The 18,519-nt window shown below is 40.1% G+C and overlaps 2 protein-coding genes across 3 annotated transcripts in view; both read right to left on the bottom strand.

Annotated features, from left to right (window-relative positions):
* The window catches only part of LOC127536903 (coiled-coil domain-containing protein 186-like), a 218,860-nt gene that overhangs the window by 120,608 nt on the left and 79,733 nt on the right, over nucleotides 1–18,519 (bottom strand). The gene's annotated exons all lie outside the window — the stretch shown is intronic.
* The window catches only part of clpb (caseinolytic mitochondrial matrix peptidase chaperone subunit B), a 42,937-nt gene that overhangs the window by 4,515 nt on the left and 19,903 nt on the right, over nucleotides 1–18,519 (bottom strand). The window contains exons 7-16 of one of the 2 annotated variants that reach the window (XM_022200247.2): nucleotides 17,332–17,446; nucleotides 12,323–12,400; nucleotides 9,776–9,831; nucleotides 9,508–9,552; nucleotides 8,559–8,720; nucleotides 8,313–8,469; nucleotides 7,854–7,927; nucleotides 7,629–7,748; nucleotides 6,463–6,567; nucleotides 3,576–4,772 (exon numbers count right to left, since the gene is read on the bottom strand). In XM_022200247.2, coding sequence (XP_022055939.1) covers nucleotides 4,575–4,772; nucleotides 6,463–6,567; nucleotides 7,629–7,748; nucleotides 7,854–7,927; nucleotides 8,313–8,469; nucleotides 8,559–8,720; nucleotides 9,508–9,552; nucleotides 9,776–9,831; nucleotides 12,323–12,400; nucleotides 17,332–17,446 — 1,110 coding nt within the window. In that variant the 3' untranslated portion in view covers nucleotides 3,576–4,574. Of the gene's footprint in view, nucleotides 1–3,575; nucleotides 4,773–6,462; nucleotides 6,568–7,628; nucleotides 7,749–7,853; nucleotides 7,928–8,312; nucleotides 8,470–8,558; nucleotides 8,721–9,507; nucleotides 9,553–9,775; nucleotides 9,832–12,322; nucleotides 12,401–17,331; nucleotides 17,447–18,519 lie in introns of those variants that run through there. The other variant, XM_051958325.1, reaches the window with a different exon arrangement.

The raw sequence follows: 18,519 nt of genomic DNA, 5'->3' as shown, positions 1-18,519 counted from the left end.
TGTGAAGAGAAGCTCCAGAAGATGAATATCACACATTTACGTTGGAAATAAATGTCCTTTTATTACACATTGTCATGCAAAAGTTGGATTTCCCTTTAATGATGTTCAAAGTTCAAGTTGCCCCATACTTTTCACTAGTTGAACTGCTAGCTGAGCTGCTAAGCTGCCTGCCTGGCTAAATACTGGAGCTATGTCGAAAATTCATTTCTCCATCACTCACATGTATGAAATGACATGAAAACAGACCCCAGGTTGAAAAAAAAACCGAAGTTCCCCTTTAAGACCTTTACCTGTTTTTGCTCTTTTTGATCGTTTTGTCTCTTCTGTTTAATTTGATCTTCTAAAGTCTAACTGGTGTCTTTCAAATGTTTTGTCTTTAGTTTGATTCTTCTTAAATGTTTAGTTTTGCTCTTTTCTCACCTTTTATTCTTTTCTAATTGTGATTTGACTTCAAAATGTTTTATCTTTTTAATGTTTGTTGTTTTTTCAAATGTTTTATCATTTTTTGAAAAATTTCCTTTTCTTTCCCAATGTTTAATTTTTAGATTAAACCTTTAATGTTTTTCTTTTTAAATGTTTTACCACCTTTTGTTTAATTTTCTTCTTAAATGCTTCATTGTATTTTCTGTCTAATTCCTATTTAAAGTTTTATTGTCTTTAAGATTTAATTTTCTAATTGAACATTTAATTTTTTAATTGAATGTTTTGTCTTTTTAAAGATTTAATAATGTAATTAAATGGTTTGTATTTTTTGAATGTTTAATATTCTTCTTTGTATTTTTTCAATGTTTAATTTTTGTTTAGAAATTGTTTAATTTCATAATTACATGTTTTGCATCTTCTGTTTAATTATCTAATTGTCTGTTTCATATATAATTTAATTGTATTTAATGTTTAATTTTCTTTTTAAAAGTTTTATTGTATTAATTTTTTCCTTTGATTTAATTGCTTTTTTAAATGTAGTTAATTTGTTTCTGTCAAGATTTTAACCCCAACCTTAAAAATGAAGCAAACCCTTATATCACAATGAAAATACTTCTGTTGTCACAATCATGAGTTAGTCAGTTATTCAGTTTATCAGTTAAACTTTATTTATTTTGCACCTTTCACACAGATGACTAAACTAAACAAAAATTAAAATGAACTAAAATTAATCTGGATCCGCCCCTGGTCTGCTTCATCCCATGTTTGACCTTCTACCCTTTTGCTCACTTCCCTGTTATTTTATTTTTTTCTTTTCCTTTAACTCTCCTCCGTCTATATGAGAAGGTTGGAGAGAGACAGAAAGACGGAGACAGGCAGATGGACAGCAGAGGAGAAGGTGGAGGAGAGAGAGCAGAAGGGGAGGATGGGGTGAGTGAAACGCAGCGAGATAGAGGAGGAGAGGGAGGTTAGGACGATGGAGGGCCAGGTTTCTGTTTCTCCATAATCTAATCAGAGAAATGGCAGCAGTCAGAAATAGCCTAACGGACAGACTAAGAGCCTCTTCTCTTTCTCCTCCTCTTCTTATTCTTGTCTTCCTCCTCGGGGGAGGGTAAATGGATACACACACACACACACACACACACACACACACACACATTTCTGACTTCCTAAAACCATAAAGTGTAGATGCGTTTGAGGGATATAAGAGATGAGAAAAGCCTCGAGGTATCACAGCACAACCTGATCTACTGTCCAGATGCAGCCACTTCAAGAGTCTCTTTTTTAAAAAAAAAAACAAAACATCTGCCGGCCTGTTGCTCGCTTCTCTGCGGGCGTCGACATTTTACCCTCATCAGCCTCATGCAGATGATATTTCAGGTGTTTGGCAGTTTGTTTACAGTTAATCTAACCGCAGAGAAAGCTCAGATTCGTGAGTGGGGTGTGACAGGGAGGCAGGCAGTAAAGAGGACTGAATAAAAGAAGAGTTTCAGCTCCCAGGAAGCAGCTTTTGTGGCCTAATTGAGGCCTGAATGGATACACAACATGAATCTGGGTAAAACCACCATCCAGTAATGATTTCATTTCTTAGTAGTACACAAATCATAACGGAGGTGAAGATTAGGGAGATTTTAAAGCATCTTTAAGCTTCGAGACAATTTCACTTTTTAATATTTTTGTTCACAAATGTGTAAACAAAAGAAAAGTTGATCTGCAACTAACTGATGTTTTTATTGCTGGTTAATTAATCATAGTTTTTATTGCAAAATCCCACAATAAACAGAGCTGCTATGATTATTAATTGACTAGTTGGAGAATTCTTAAACTAATGTCAACTATTTTGATGATTTTTTTAACAGAAAAGACTCAAAATTCTCTGATTCCTGCTTCCTGGGATAGAATATTTTCTGGGTTCTTTCCTCCTTTGTGACAGAAAACTAAATATTTTGGGGTTTTGTAAAAAAAAATAAGATGTTTGCAGATGTCGTCTTGGGTTTTGGGAAACAGTGATCCACATTTTTTACCATTTTCTGACATTTTATAGACAAAACAACAAAAAGATTAACTGAAAAATTACAAGTAGATTAATCAACAATGGAAATAATTAGTAGTTGCAGCTTCAAATGGCGCATCTTTAAATTAGCTTTTTCTGTTGTACCAACCATGACACAGACACAAAAATCCTCATTAACCCTCCTGTTGTCCTCATTTACAGGCACCAAAAAATATTGTTTCCTTGTCTGAAAAAAAAATCAGCAAAAAAATTCCCCACATTTCTGAAAATTTGCAAAACCTTCAGGAAGAAATCCCAATAATTCCTTAAAATTTTCCCTTAAAAGTATTTTTTTTTAAATTCCCCAAATTTGGCAAGAAAATGTTAGTTTATATTTTCAAAAAATGAGTAAAAATCTTCAAAAAAAAATCCTAAAAATATCTAACATCTATATATCAGTAAAATGTCTAATATTTTCTTAAGAACATTCACAAAAAAAATCAACCAAAATTTTTCTTTTTTTCCCCACCAAAAACTGTTCAGAGATTTCCCAAAAATGTTGAAAATGTGGACATCAGAAATTTCACTGTGTAAATATTTTTTTCCCACATTTTCAAATTTTAAAATGGGCCAATTTTGACCCGCAGGACGACACGAGAGTTAAAGCGGCTCAAACAGCAAATCCCTCATCATTTCAATCTGTAGAATGATTACTGCTGTAAAAATGCTGAATTTAAGGAGTGATTTCTAAACACGACAGGCACTTCTTGCTCCCAAACAGCTGTGACTCAGTGTGCATGCGTCTAAAACAGGCTGGCAGTGTGTTTGTGCTGTTGGGGGGTCCAGGCGGAGCACTGTCAGAGTGAATGTCTCTTTTTCCTGCATGCTAATTCCTCCCCGTGGTGAACGCATTCCTGCAGGGTGTCTGTGATGCTTTCTGCATTTCTGTGGCATTTACCGCGCTGCATTCCCTCCCAGCGTCCGACACAGACCCCCACACGGAGCAGAATTCCACCCAAATTCCTCTGTCGTGTTGTTTCCCAAGGTGGACAAGCGTTATTGTTGCAGTATTCCCACCCAGGCGGGCTCCGGTTTCTCACACATCCATCCATCCATCAGGAGTGTCAAGCAGAACAAAAAAACCAGAAGAATTCCCTTCTTTTTTTGTTGAGGTGGCTTTATTTACATGATGGAGGGCGGGATACAAGTGTGAAAAATGTGGCTCGATTACATGTGGCGCCCTGTCGACATGCTGTTCAAACATTTATGATGCAACACTTTGAATATTTTTTTTCTGTGCCTCTAAATTTCTCTTAATTTTAGACACTTTACAGCAGCAGAGCATGACAGACGAGACTTCTCTACATTAACATGCATCAACAGGAACCATTGACAAGGCAGTGATATTAGCCATAATTTTGCTGCAGATTTCTCCACCAACACATTCTTTACTTACATGAAATGAATGAAGCAGGTTGTGTTTACATTTATTTATCAGTGTGGCTCCATGAGTGAACACACACAGAGGCAACATCAAACTATCTTTGGTTGGTAATACTTCTTTTTCCTCCACAGGAATTCCAAATGGTTATTAAAGTTCGACTACTAGATACATTTCTTCATCTCTACGCAGTTTAATTGGCTCCACAACTGCTATTCATCCTCTTAAAATGAGGCATACCGCTTTCATGGCCGTTAACTTTAATACATAATAAATATTTTGGCATTTTTCTACACTCTGAAGTTCATATTAATACATCACAATGGAACAAAGCTTGATCCACAGCAGCCTTCCACAGACAACGCAGCAAAGCTTCTTCATGGCTGATAACTGAATTCACTGATGATGGGATGTTTGATGGTCATGATGCTCCTCTTTGCTACACAGAAGGAGAATTTGTAGCTGTGCAAATGTCATCAGATCAAACTGCTGCTGCACATCAACTCTGCACTGCATATTGTGGAAATGTTGGCTGTAAATACTGCATGTGTGAATCAGAGAGGCAGAGATGTTGTGTTCATCAGAGGTACTTTTATTGGAGATACCCATCAAGAACATCCTGACATTGCGTGATCGTGATGATGATGATATGATGTGTGACACGTCTATTTGTGTGCATACATGTCTGCATATATTCCCTGTCTTCTCGTAGTGTTTCTAGTGTTCGGGGCTGAGCGGTGGACGGATGTCCAGTGTTCTCGGTGAGCTGTCCTCCCCGACCACCTCGAGGCGCAGACTGGGTGCGCTCCGCTCTTCCTGGCTCTCTGATTGGACGGACAGTCGCAGAGTGCAGCCTTTAGGCAGCAGCTCCTGCTCGTACGCTGCAGCTAACTGGTTCACGACCCGCCGCTCAACCTGCAGGACCATTGACGAGCTTAGTGGCGATGAAAACACTTTGTTTTATTTTCTTTTACTATGATACATGTATACACCCCTGAGCTAATAGTTAAAATAGGTTTTACATTTAACATTTTGCTCATTTGCTACTTCTGGAAATCTTTTCTCAGTTACAAAATAATTGCCCATTACTGCTTTCTTGATCTGCTGTAGTAGAGCTTTAATGCTTCCCTAAAGGTTGATGTTGGACTTTTTTTACTAGCCACTGTTTTCTGCTGATAAGATGTTCTTCCGTGATCAAATATGTCTCTACAGAGTAAAAGAAGATTTTATAACTGAAGCGTGACCACTAACAATGTCAGATGAGGACACTTTTTGCCCATTATTGTCTTGATTATTTGATAATCAGTCTATGAAATGTGTCATGATGAAATGTTTCAGTTCAGTAAATATCGATAGTTATTGCTAATTTTATTGGCTGTTTTTCAATAAAAACAACTAAAGATTTTAATGTTTTATGTCCAGTGTCCATGATAATAACAATGAAAAACACATCAGTAACTGTATACACACAAGTACTGTAGAAACCAGGATAAAGGAACAAATTAAAGAAAGTAACAACTTGAGGTGTGCAGACAACAAAGGCAGATCTCAACAGACCTGAACCTCCACCAGCCTCTGCCTGCACCCTAACATCAGCTCCTTAAGGTGGACTTTTTAGACTGTGAAGCCCATCTCATAATCTGAACCACCAGGTTCTTTTGGCTACAGCCTCCACCAGGGAAATTCTGCGAGCACAAATGGATACAAGAGGCTGAAGGCAGCCGTGGACTAACGTATCTCAGGAGACCTGAACAGAAGCCAACATACAGGCGACAGAGGATGAAGGGTTACTGTTTGCATCTAACGAATGAAACTCCTGAACTTTCTATCTAACAATGTTCTTTCTTTCTGCTACTGAGTAAGTGTCTGTCGCTGACATTGTTTAATCACTCGGGCCTCATCAGTGGTTTATGTCACACTTTTGTAGCCCTTCATGAGGCAAGTGATCGTATTTGGTAACTTTGGTACACATTAAATATGGCGTTGCTCCCAACTCTCAGTGAGGTCGAGAAGCAGCGAAGATCACTCTACGTTACAGCACACTACATTGTGGCATTTGGCCTGGAACGTATCCAATTTTCAATTTTCACCGAAGTTGGAAAAAGACAGGCTTGCGGTTCGGTCCTCTTCCATATTTGCAGTTGAAACGTCAAAACTAATCATGATTAGCTGATGAAACTCACACATTTTACAGCTCAGTAGTTGTGCTAAGCGATGATATATACGTTTCTTGGAATGTTTTTTTTTTTTAACCTTAACGGGCAAGGAACCATATATGGTAACTTCACTGACCTTGAATTTTTAAAAATTAAAAATTTTGAAAAAATTTCACAAAAGTAAAAAAGTCTTATGTCCTCCAATCACACTCTAGGGTTGAAAGTATTTCAATGAGTGCAAACCCACAGTTTTGTTCTAATCATTGGTCAACACTCCAGGTTTTTCTTCAGCCACAGTTTAAACACATCATCTTAACCAAAATGAACAAGAACATTAAGTGAATGAAATAAGCTGGTGAGTAAAATGTTAATAGACAATGTAATTTGACGCTTTTCGAGACGTTTCAGATGCCAGATGTGACCGTCTGTGTGCTACAGTGCCTGCATACCTCATGTTTGATGGAGCGCGCTCCGTAATGCATGTTATAGCCGCCCGCCAACAGGTCCAGGACTGGGCGATCCCACTTAAGAGTGATGTCATGGCGCTGCTTAGCCTGAAGACAGAGAGAGACGGAGATGAGGTAATCTGAAAGAGGGCGGAGGGTGAGACCTGCAGTATCACAAAAACACTGATCTGTTAGAGGGGAAGGGCAGAAAGTAGGAACGGGTGGCGAGAAAGAGACGACTGCAGCAGCTGAGGGGAGATACTGTCAAGCATCGTGTCTGCCAGTGCTAATCAACAGGCCCTTAATGCCTTTTAATCAAACACCAGTCAATAGCTGTGATCAGAGCAGCTCATTTAGCTACGGATGTTAACACCCCATTCAATAAATAAGATGCCGTGTTTTACTCCAGATAGAAAGTAAGGCAGTAATGACAACACCAAACATTTAATTCTTTCAATAGAAGTGACAAACAAATGGCTTGTGGGGATTCAGGAATAAAGAGATCTCTGCTGTTAGCGCAGACAGGAAAGTTATTATAAGACAACTGCACTTAAAAAATTAAAGACCGAAAAGCTAAGAAATAGACAAGAGCCTGCAAACAGCAGCATTCAAAAGACGGATGAAGTGAAATGAGTCCTGAGTCAGGCCCCTATCAGTCGCCTGCAGGGCTCATGCTGGTTGTCAGGACACCAGCTGTAATATTAATAATTAAATATTGATGAAGGCTCCACATGTTAAACACTGTAATCACATTATAGTGAGTAACAGTGGCACATAATATTGATCTGTGTGCATTTCTGCACAGCTCAGTGGCTGCAGGATGAAGTGGGTGAGGCCTTCCACTCCCAGTGGGGGAAACCCACGTTATAAATGTGGGGTGCTGTGAAGACATGCCTCCAAAGGTAAATCCCACTTTAATTCACACATAGGCTCAGCTGAGCTCTGTTTAATGATAAAATGGTGCAAAGAGATGCAGATTTTGTAAATTGCCATCAGCTGACAGCAAAACGGTGAATGTAACATAATCCAAATCACAAAGACTGAGAGGAAAGGATTCTGGGAACTGAAAACTCTGCTTGGTTATTTGTCTCTTTTCTCAAAACTGAAAAGATAAGAAGCATATATAATGTGCACAATGTGTGAGTGTCAGCACAAACTATGTTATTTACCTTTTTGGCCCAGAAGTTGAGCTCTTTGCTGACCAGCTGTAGCAGCTCTGAGTGACAGAATGGCAGGAAGTATACGATTTCATTGATCCGACCGAGAAACTCGTCCCTCCGGAAATGAGCCTGTGGAGGAACCAAAGAGTGAACAATGACCACTGCAGCATACAATGACTGTAGCTGCTCTTAAATAAGGTTAGCATCATGTGTGCGTTTATGTCATTGTATTACCTTCAGGATCGGTCGAATCACAGAATCTTTAAACTGTCTGGAGATTTTGATGTCATCGCCTTTCTGGACATCCTCTGGGGAAACCACCAAATGCATTATAATGAATTTAACTTCTCATTTTATCAAACTGATATCTGTTGATCACCGTGCAGCACTAATCACTAGAGTTTATGCATTTGTAAACTGCTAGCATGTTGATTCTTTTGATGCTGTGGCAAGTCACCACTGACAATGTAGGCAAAATTATGCAACCATTTTTAATGTAATATAATCATGTTCAATGAACACAACAGCAACAAATAATGATCCAGTGTAACAGAATGGGTTTTTACAACAATGAGGGAACAAATATAGAATAAAGATGTGACTTACGTAACAAAACAATCAAAGATGAGCACATACAGTTAGTTTGGAGTAGTTTTCATCACTGTGTTTGAAAGTATTTTTGTGTTTACTGACCAAGGTTGTCAGCCAGCTTTCTGCGGCTGACCTCCTCAGCTTCCTGGCGGAGCTGCAATGCATGCTGGGCAATCTCATCACTTGCAACGTTAGACGTCATGATGAAAATGGCATCTTTACATTCAATGGTCTTCCCCTTACCGTCTGTAAGTCGGCCCTGAGAGAGGAATGGCACGAATGAAGTCAGCGTATGGAGCCTACATTTACAAACAGAATGGATGTTCTCCAAGTGTTTTTCTTACACACCTCATCAAAGAGCTGCAGCATGATGGTGAGAACATCAGGGTGGGCCTTATCCACTTCATCAAACAGGACCACAGCATTGGGACACGCCCTCAACAGCTTGGTCAGCTGACCCCCTTCCTCGTGTCCCACATATCCTGGTGGGGAGCCGATGAACTTTGCAACCTGAGAGACAAGGAGAGGTGGTGCATGGTGGGAAAAATAATACAATATAGAACAACAATCACACGTGTTTTCCCAATCATCACACTTCAGCTGGCTTTTTTCTCCATCTGCTTGTTGGACAGGTACCTGTCATGTCTCTGAGATGCAGGAAAAGGAAGTCTATGCCAAACCATTTCTATTAATTCCCAAAACCATTGATTGATTGGCTGTGAACAACTGAATGCAAGAGTGGAAAGATTATGTGAAAATGTTCACGTCTTCCCCTGGTGATGGTGGCCAGCTTTTCACACCACCTTCCTGAGTGGCCTCCCAAAACAACTATTAACACTTTTGATTTCTGTTGGACAGCACGTCTAACCAGACAGTTCTGTCAGACCATAGATCATCCCATAACCTATCATTCCTTTGTAGAGATGAACTACGCAGAAATCCATGAACCATTAACACTGAATGTGAACACTGAGGTGAAGTGATTAGATGTGGGTGGTTCTCTAACTCTGTAACAAAATGCAACTTTGAATAACTAATTAAATGCATTTATCACAAAAGTTTCACAGAGAGGTGAAAGCAGGCCTCAAAGAGCATTAATTTTGGTTTATGCAGCCATTATGAGTACATAAACAGAATTAATCCAATGCATCATTGCCATGCATATGCAGCAGAGACTGCTCCCATCTAAAATTAATTTCTGTACAACAACACAGGGTGTGTGATTCAGACATTAGCAACCATTAAATACGTCCTAAATCCACATTAATGTATGTAGAACAAGCACAAGAGGCCTTACCTCATGTTTCTCCTGAAACTCAGACATGTCCATACGGATGAAACCCTGCAATCACACCATGGGTTAATCTCCACAAGAGGTACAACATACACTCTTGCATTTACTGTATCAATGTGTATTTTGTTGAGTGAACAGGTGAAAGTATGAGTTACCATGGAAACCTTTATCTGCCATCCCCTAAATTAAAAGTCGTACACCTTCTGTCCATCCACTGACTGAACAGTACGACACCGGTGTATTTTTTTGAGTCAGATGCTACGTCACCCACCTTTTTAATGTCCTTGTGCATGTAGCGAGCCACCTGTTTGGCCAACTCCGTCTTTCCTGTGATCGACCAGACAAAACAGAGACGTCATTTAATTGCTCATTATGCAACAGGAACAACCCTTTCCCCATTTAATTACTTTGTTTTTAATATGGAAAAAAACAAACCCCGCCTTAGTAGAGCACATCAGCATGCAGAGATTTCAGGAATTCAAGAAAACAAGCTTTCTCATTTCAGACAGAAAGACAATCTCTCTCCCTCGCTAAGTGCTGGCCTAAATCCCAGTGCCTCCTTCCACAAAGCTTTCAATCATCTCCAGCTCTCCAGAAGCACACATTATGTTTGTCGGTAAAATATTCTGCATATAAATGCTCATATATGATATTGATGTCTTGTGTTTGGTATGCATATGGGTATGATGACTGTATGTGTGTGTGAAAGAGGCTGTGTGTGCTTGTGTCTTGTTGCTGTGTTTAATATTGATGTCTCATAGCCACTGTTTGTCGCTGAAGGGAACAGAGAATATGAACACCGTCTCTCCCTCATCTATCTCTCTGCCCTGTCATTTCACCATCTCCCTTTTTTTTAGCCATCTATCTGGCCCTTAATATCCCTCTCTCCCCTTGCTGCTGCTGCCGCCACACACACACACACACACACACACACACACACACACACACACACACACACACACACACACACACACACACACACACACACACACACACACACACACACACACACACACACACACACTCATCTTGCTGGTGGTTGAGGTGATTTAAGCTTTTCTCTAAATAAGGAATGTCCCAGTCACGATGTGTTCTTTAAAACTGACAATGCTGAGATTATGGGCTGATATTGGCCTTTGACAGATAACGCTGATATTAGGGGATGTGTTGTCTTATACACGCCAATAGGAAAACTTTCTTTTACAGAACACAGCACAAAAGAAGATACTTTGACAATTCAGAAAAGTTGTCATTGCATAGTTTGTCCAGCAGGGCAGCCTAGACTCCATTCTTTTTAATATTCTTAGCACCGTCTGCAGCACATGTAGCAGAGTACGGATCAGAGCGGAGAATACAGTGTTTTCATGATACATCTGTAAAAAGTTTGTGAAATATATTGCTGGATAATTAACTAACAATGACCCCATTATCACCCCCTTCCATTACACTTCTAACCTATATATAAACTAAATCGATCAATATCAGTATTTCTTACTCCAAAAACTCAGAATCTGTCAGGACCGCGTCACAATCTCATTTTTATGTTTTCCGACACTTGGCTTTAAAGGAATTCTCAGTTATAATTAGTATTTTCATTAAAATACACCATATTTCACAGCTTTCATTCAGTGGTTCCTTTAATATTTCTCCTATAGAATACATTTTTATGATATTTATGGATAGGCGAGTGTCATTGTGAATCTGCTGAAGGACAAAAGGTCCAGACATGCAGTCTCAGTTCATCCCAACCATCCCCAGTGGATATCATTAATTGCAACAGCTGGTTATTGTTGATTTTTTCGCTTACAATAGTACGTTAGGACTGTTTTAATGTGCAGTCAGCTGGTTTTCTGACAGCAGGTGCACACAGAGCTCAATGGGCTGGAGTAAACAAAAGACTGGAGGTGGATGGGGCTTTATACCATCAATACTAATCAACTGAAATTGTTGCTACATCCAAATTCTAAAGAAACATTTCTAAGGTTTTGCTTTTAGCTTTACTCCTAAAGTGAAGCAGACTTTAACATGATGCTGGAGCATTGGTTCTATTCTTTATAAATTCTGTGTGGAGTGCACTGAGTGTGATAATATCCATATGTTTAGGACCAGATCTGCTTACTAACTAAAGTTAAAACTCTTCCGGACCTCAAGATATGATTCATAAATCAAACTTTGACTGTGATTTAGAAAAGTCTGGATTTGCTCCTCTGAATCTGTTTCCGCAGTTGGAGATTGATAAAGTTTACTGTCCCCTGAGGGAAACTGACAAATAACCTGCTCCACTGGGCTTTTGTGGGCAGAACTAAATGTAGTGACACTGTCAATCTACTACATACTACTGTATGACAAGGTGTCGTCTAACACATTCATAACAATATGATCGACTGTATGTAACCACTGAATTTAAACAATTGAATTAGCCAACCTCCAAACTTAAAAAAAAACATACAGGTTTAGATTCTTTTCTTGAGTTTCTTTAGCTTCACAAAGTCAAAAGTGGCACCTTGGGGGCTTTTACTGAACATTATCAAGACTTTTTTTTCTAATTTATGTTTACAGTTTACAGAGTGCTATGTGCCTTTGTCGTCTTGTGTGTTCTGTTTCTTTGCCGTGTGAATTAATTTGTTTGGCAGGAGGAGAACACTGTACACTCCACGTGCGTCGACAAACTTCAGAAACATGACTTACTCAAGTGTTCTGTTTATCTTGGCGGCTACTTTAAGGATCCTGGAGGTTTCTTTTTTTTTTTACATCACTTCATGAGATCAGACCACAATTCAAGTGTTTTGTGTGAGAGAAGAGAGAGAGAGTGATTTACCGATTCCTGATGAGCCAAGGAAGAGGAACACGAGAGGATGCTCTTCATCGTACCAACCGTTCTCCTTCCTCCTGATGGCTACAGAGGACAGAGACAGGGAGTGAAAGAAAGGGAGGCCATTATTTCCGTCATTTGCATTTGTTGACTTTGCTTTTCCACTAAGTATTCTAAGTTTCACCCAACTGAACCGAGCTGACCCGAGGGTGGCGGGTATCCCAGAAACTATGATAAAAGAGTGAGAGAGCGGGATGAGAAAAGGGTCAGAGACATTTGGCAGGAAAAAAAGCAGGAAGAAGAGAGAAAACAGAGCAAGATGAGAGACCTCCAGAAAGCTACCCACGCTGCCTCTCCTCCCCCTCCTCAGTCAGTGGGGCCATTAGCCAGCAGTAATTGTGTTAGCCTCTCTGGCGCGGCCATGCTGAAATCAGTTTAGCATAGATCGCAGCCTCGCACACACACAGACACACACGCTCGCTTAAAGAGGAGTGCCTACCCAACCCTGCCATCACCCCAGCAACCACACTCACACACATACACAAAGACAAGATGATGAGGTGGATCGGAGGGGAGTAAAGAGTGTATTTGGCCGTGGTTTCAGCCACTCGACGAAGCAGCAGACACTAGCACAAACTCATCCAAATCCAAACCTGTTGAGAGACTGAGGGGAGAAAACCAGAGCCATACATAGACAGGGTTTTGCCAACAGGACCACAGCAAGTCGGTGGTAAAGTGAATCAGTGGTTAATGTAGCTGCCTTGAGCAGAAAGGTTCAGTCTCGTGTCTACTGGCCAGATGCGGCTGTTTCCTCCTGCAGTCATCTTTACATTTTACCATAACTGGAAACTTTACATTGCTTATCAGTGCATAGCAATATGCTGGCCTTTTTAAGAAGATGGGATTGGAAAGGGGTTTTCGAAAATGAGTAGACGTATCTTGATTGAGTCATTCAGGTGAGGTTTCAGATCCCTTTAAAGGCTCAACCTCAGCTTCATGTTCTCTTCGTACAGCTGACACCAGTAGAAATTCAACTTTATAGTGGAGAGAGGATCTGCTGTATCTTCTGTAAAAATAAATGTTGTTTTTTTAAGTTATGATAAATAGAAAATAGCCAAACAACATAAAAATGTGCAAATATTTGTAATTATGTGTATTCTACTTGAATTACACATTTTTGTGTGGACCGTGTAAAAAATAGCAACTTGGGTGAATGTCTGAAAGAATCACAAAATGGCTGAAACAGTGGCTCTGTGTTTGTACTTGAAGCTCAGGATGCATTCCAATATGTATACTTCTATACTACATAGTACACTAGATTTTGTACATCCCAATACTGCATGCTTTTGCTGGACATTGTGACCCACAATCCTCTGCACAGTTACATCTCATACGTCATGGCATCTAACGCGATTATAAACAAGTTTAATCAGCTGAGAGTCCATAGACAGATGACAACTCTTTTTGCACTGCACACTGCAAGGCTGATATGAGGAGAACGCAATATTAAGATGAGATAGTATGTCCTACTTCCATTGTAAGGGAAGTGGCAGTTAAAATACATGTACTTAAAATATAAAGACAAAATATGCAGAAACATAGACAGGCCTGTTTGTTAACATTTTGAAACCTTGTATATTTGAATCTGGCAAGTGACAGCAATCCTGTAAAAGCCTTGATCAAAAACCCTGCTTCACCTTTAGGAGGCTGAAAGATTTACGTGTCATTTGGCATTAGTTTTCTGATTGGATTTTAAACGTATGCCATGAATTCTTCTAAACTTGGCATTGCTTTGATACTCCGAGCCAAAACTTTCTAAACACCCAGTTAGCAACACCGCTCGGGAAAACAAGCTTAAACAATGCATCTCAGAGGTGTCAATCTCTTGGCAAGTTATCGAGTGCAGCCAGTATAAGACAAGCAGCAGGAGAACACTGTGGCTAAATTGCCAAAAGAACCAAAACTTGCAGATTTTCTCCAAAAGCCAGAGTGTGCTGCGTCAAAGCATCTTCTGAACTAATGTGTGAGTCACGGTGGAGCTAAAATACTAAACGACAGACACGACATCCGAGTGTTAAACTAGCCACTAATAGCTGATAATCATAAAGAGCAGGTGCTTGGCAGGAGAAGAGAAGGTGAGGCAGAACGAGGGAGGTAGGAAGATGAAGCAGAGGGAGGAACAGAGATAAGGAGAGGAAAGAGGAGCAAAGATGCAGAGGGGGATAAAGAGGGGAAAGAGAGAGGAGTGATGGAGATAAGGAGACAGAGAATGAGGTAGAGAGACAAACGACTGTGTCAGAGATGGTCGCAGAGATGAATAGTGACAAGAGGGGCTCCAAAGCTCCGTCCGCTTTATCAATGGCTGTGTGAATGACAGCGTAACCTTCTGTGTGTTTGTGCGTGTTTTAGCTGATTGAGACCGACTTTGACAGAAGGGCACATTGACATTTCTCAGAGGACCCTGACAACAACAAGGAAAGGAAGGAGACACAAAACAAATGAAAGCTTGCTCTCGCTCTCCCTCTCACATGCGCACACACACACACACACACTTAGAGCAGTGTGTATTGGGCAGGTCTGGTTGGCTCTAACACGATTACAGAGGGATGATTCTCTTCAATAACTCTTAGCCCTGAGAGCTAAACCTGGATCAATCTAACCTCCTTCCTGTGTGTGTGTGTGTGTGTGTGTGTGTGTGTGTGCATATGTGTGTTTGTGTATTTGTACTGTGTGTGTGTGTATTTGTACTCTGTGTGTGTGTGTGTGTGTGTGTGTGTGTGTGTGTGTGTGTGTGTGTGTGTGTGTGTGTGTGTGTGTGTGTGTGTGTGTCCTGCTAGAGGCCAGCTGTTCGTCATGAAGAGTTCAGGTGGAAAGAGCCGTTTTGAAGACAGCGATGCAAAAAATGAAAACACAAGAAACATTTATGGGTTGTGTGCAAAATTTGACCAAAACAACCAATTCATCCATCAGTTTTGTCAGCTTTTATCCTTTTTGCACTGACGTAGTGCAATACAAACAAATAACTATTTCTGAAATGATAAGATGATTAATAATACTGCCAACAACTTCGTAAAACTATTAATTTTTTGAGTAATTTACCAATAAAGTAATAAATAAATATATCAAATATTTGCTATTTTTGCTCAGAGTTTTATCAACGTATACTGGGAAGGTGTTATTTTTAAGGATTTTTTTAAAGGCATCCGCTCTTTTTTGCTAATATTATAAATCCATTGAGAAGAAAGACACATGAAAATGTATTTGTTGTACATAGCGTGCATTTGTGGTTACATAATCCAGCCCTGTGTAGCTCTCTCTCTTTATCTCTACATCCTTTGCTCATTTGTTGTCTCCTTATCTGCAGTATATCCCCTTCTCTCTTTCCTGATCCATCTCCTCATCTCTAAATCTCTACTTCCCCTTTTAGCCAGAGTTAGACTGATTCCTGCTCGGTTCACCTTTGATAAAAACAGCACACAATGTGAGCATAAAAAAACATTAGATAACGTGGGCTCTTGTAAATACCTTTGTAGATTAATTCTGTCCGTCTCCTGAAGCTCCTCATAGTTCTATCATCACACTTTTGTGTGTGTGTGTGTGTGTGTGTGTGTGTGTGTGTGTGTGTGTGTGTGTGTGAGATATATTCACTGTAATACTTCTCAGAGATCAATAAGCTCTTCCTTTATCTCAGTGCTGATGTCTTGTATGGCTTTCAAAACAATTTGTCATTCATTGCCTTAGCAAAGACTACAAGTCCCATGATTATCCTCTCCTAACACTCCCTGCTTTCCTTCCAAACTCTAATACTTGTAACTGCAGCTCAAATATACATAAATGTCCATTATTTAATAGACAACTGTGCAGTTTGTAGTTCTGTGTTGTTGTTTTTTTTACGCAGTATTTGACTTACAGAGGTCTGGAGCAGAAGTTATTCTCCTGTTGGTTATAAACTCTGCAGTATTTGCTCTCACTAGCACATTACAGATTGTAATATCCGTTTCCAGCTTTGAGTTAATTATTTTCACAAATCTAAACCGAAAATGTCCACCGCCGTAAAAATAACACACAGCCTCTCTCACTGCTCCAGAACCTTCTCTGAACCCACAAACTCTCAGTCTCTCATCTGCAGATCAATACATGGCCTCCATGGATGCCTGGTGTAATATCAGCTCTTTACTGTCTGCCGTGTTATTGTGCTCTAACTCATCCTCCCTCCTCTTCTCTATGCACTACACTCGCTCTCTTTGTCTTTCTGTCAATGCTCAGAGCTTTCTGCTTCTACTTCTCCACCACCTTCTCCCATCAGCGTTCCTATATCTTTTTTTAATCTTTTAATGAAGTCTTCCATCGCATCCATTTGTTTCTCTCCTCCTGTTTACATCCCTTTATCTTCCACCTGTCCATCCCTGACTCTGTGAAACCACAGCTCAGAGGAACTGTGATGGAAAGATTCAGGATGTGCGTGAAGGCCACGAAGAGCAAGTAGGAAAGGACAGAAGGGTGAAGGACAGAGTGGGTGAGATGGAGATCAAGGTGGTGGAGAGATTGAGACGGAGGAGAAACGGAGGAGAGAAAGCCAAAAGGGAAAAGAGACAGAGTGGGGGAAAGCAGAAGGATGGAGAGAACAGAGGAGGAGGGTAAAGGAGGGGGTCTGTAGTATGTCTCCTCTCTGTAATCGTGTTAACTGGCGGCTCCAAGCCTGGCCTCTTCAGCTGTCACACACAAACATACGCACATGCACACGGCACCTGTGTACGCCTGACAGACAGCTCATTCATCAAAATTAACCAATTACAGCCTCCGCCGGTCTGTCTGAACCCGCCCACTGCTGGAGGGAAGGGAGGAGAACGGGAGGGAGGAAGGAGGGCAGCACAAAACAGAAATACATTGAAAAGAAACAAACAAAATGTAATAAAACAAAGCTGTAGTGTAAAAACATGTATTCATGTTCACTTGGTGTTTCTGTGGAGCATCCGCCAAGCTATACATGTAATACTCTATGTGTGCGTGATTACCTGAAGCCACAGTATTGATGGCGCCCTCCTGTCCGATGATGTGCTCCTTCAGCCTCCTCTCCAGGGGAAACCTCCTCCTTTCCTCCGCCTCCCGCCGAGCCTGCGCCTCCTGGAACTAGATGGAGGGAAGAAGGGAAAACGTATCATCACTTCTCAAGTAAAGTCTCACAGGACAGCATGGAAGACTCCTCATCCCTCTCTGTATCATCACCTTTTCTTTGTTTACTGCCAGTATCAACTTCACAACTCAACTGAAGCAGAGAAAGAGTTAGCGGCAAACAAGCTCCTAGACGTTTTAGATGAACCCTCATAATGACATATTGTTGTCGAGATAGTAACACTATTTTACACTTCTAGTTTACGTACTTGGTGCTAAGCTACAAGTAGGATTATGAGTGAACACTTTTAAATCAGGATCTCACCTCGACATGAGCACGTTTAACAGACTGTAAACTCCTTTGTGAACTGAGCTTCATAAAGGAAATCATGTCTTAATCCTTCATGTCAAACGGCAAAAGGTATCTTTGAACATTTTTAATTAGCTGACCATTAAACAAAGTATTGTCGATCAGTCAGTCCATTATTTTCTCAATTAATCAAATAATTGCTTGGTTTATAAAACGTCAAAAAATGATCAAATTGTTGGTCAGTGGGTCTGAAAGCCCAAAGTGACGACCTTGAATGTCTTGTTTTGTCTGCAAACCAGAAATATTCAGTTTAAATGTAATACAGTAGTAAAGACACCCTATAATATTTATCTTACTTTTTTAATTACTCAAACTAATTAATTGACTATTAAAATAGTTGCTGATTGATTTTGATGAATTGTTGAAGGTGTACTTTTCAGGAGATGATTAATGCTTCATCTATAACTGCCAAATAATGGACGTCAATGATGACATTTTGTAAAGAAATGTTGGTGATAAATGCAATGAGGTTGTTAGATTTGGTAAGTACTTGTTGAAAACAGTGCAATAAACCCTTTAGAATGCTTATCTTTATCTTCTTAAACCTCTCTACTGCTCCCATCATTCCCTTCTTCCAACTTCATCTGCCACTTTAGAAATGTCTTCTCTCCTATCCGATTCCTGTCCTCTTTATCATTCTCTCTCTCTCTATTCATCGTTGCCTATGTTTCTCTGACATCCACTTTTTTCTCTTTTGCTCATTTTGCTTCTCCTCCTCTCT

The sequence above is a fragment of the Acanthochromis polyacanthus genome, chromosome 13 (assembly GCF_021347895.1).
Source record: "Acanthochromis polyacanthus isolate Apoly-LR-REF ecotype Palm Island chromosome 13, KAUST_Apoly_ChrSc, whole genome shotgun sequence".
Classification (NCBI taxonomy): domain Eukaryota; kingdom Metazoa; phylum Chordata; class Actinopteri; family Pomacentridae; genus Acanthochromis; species Acanthochromis polyacanthus.
This window is presented reverse-complemented; position numbering and strand designations above follow the sequence as displayed.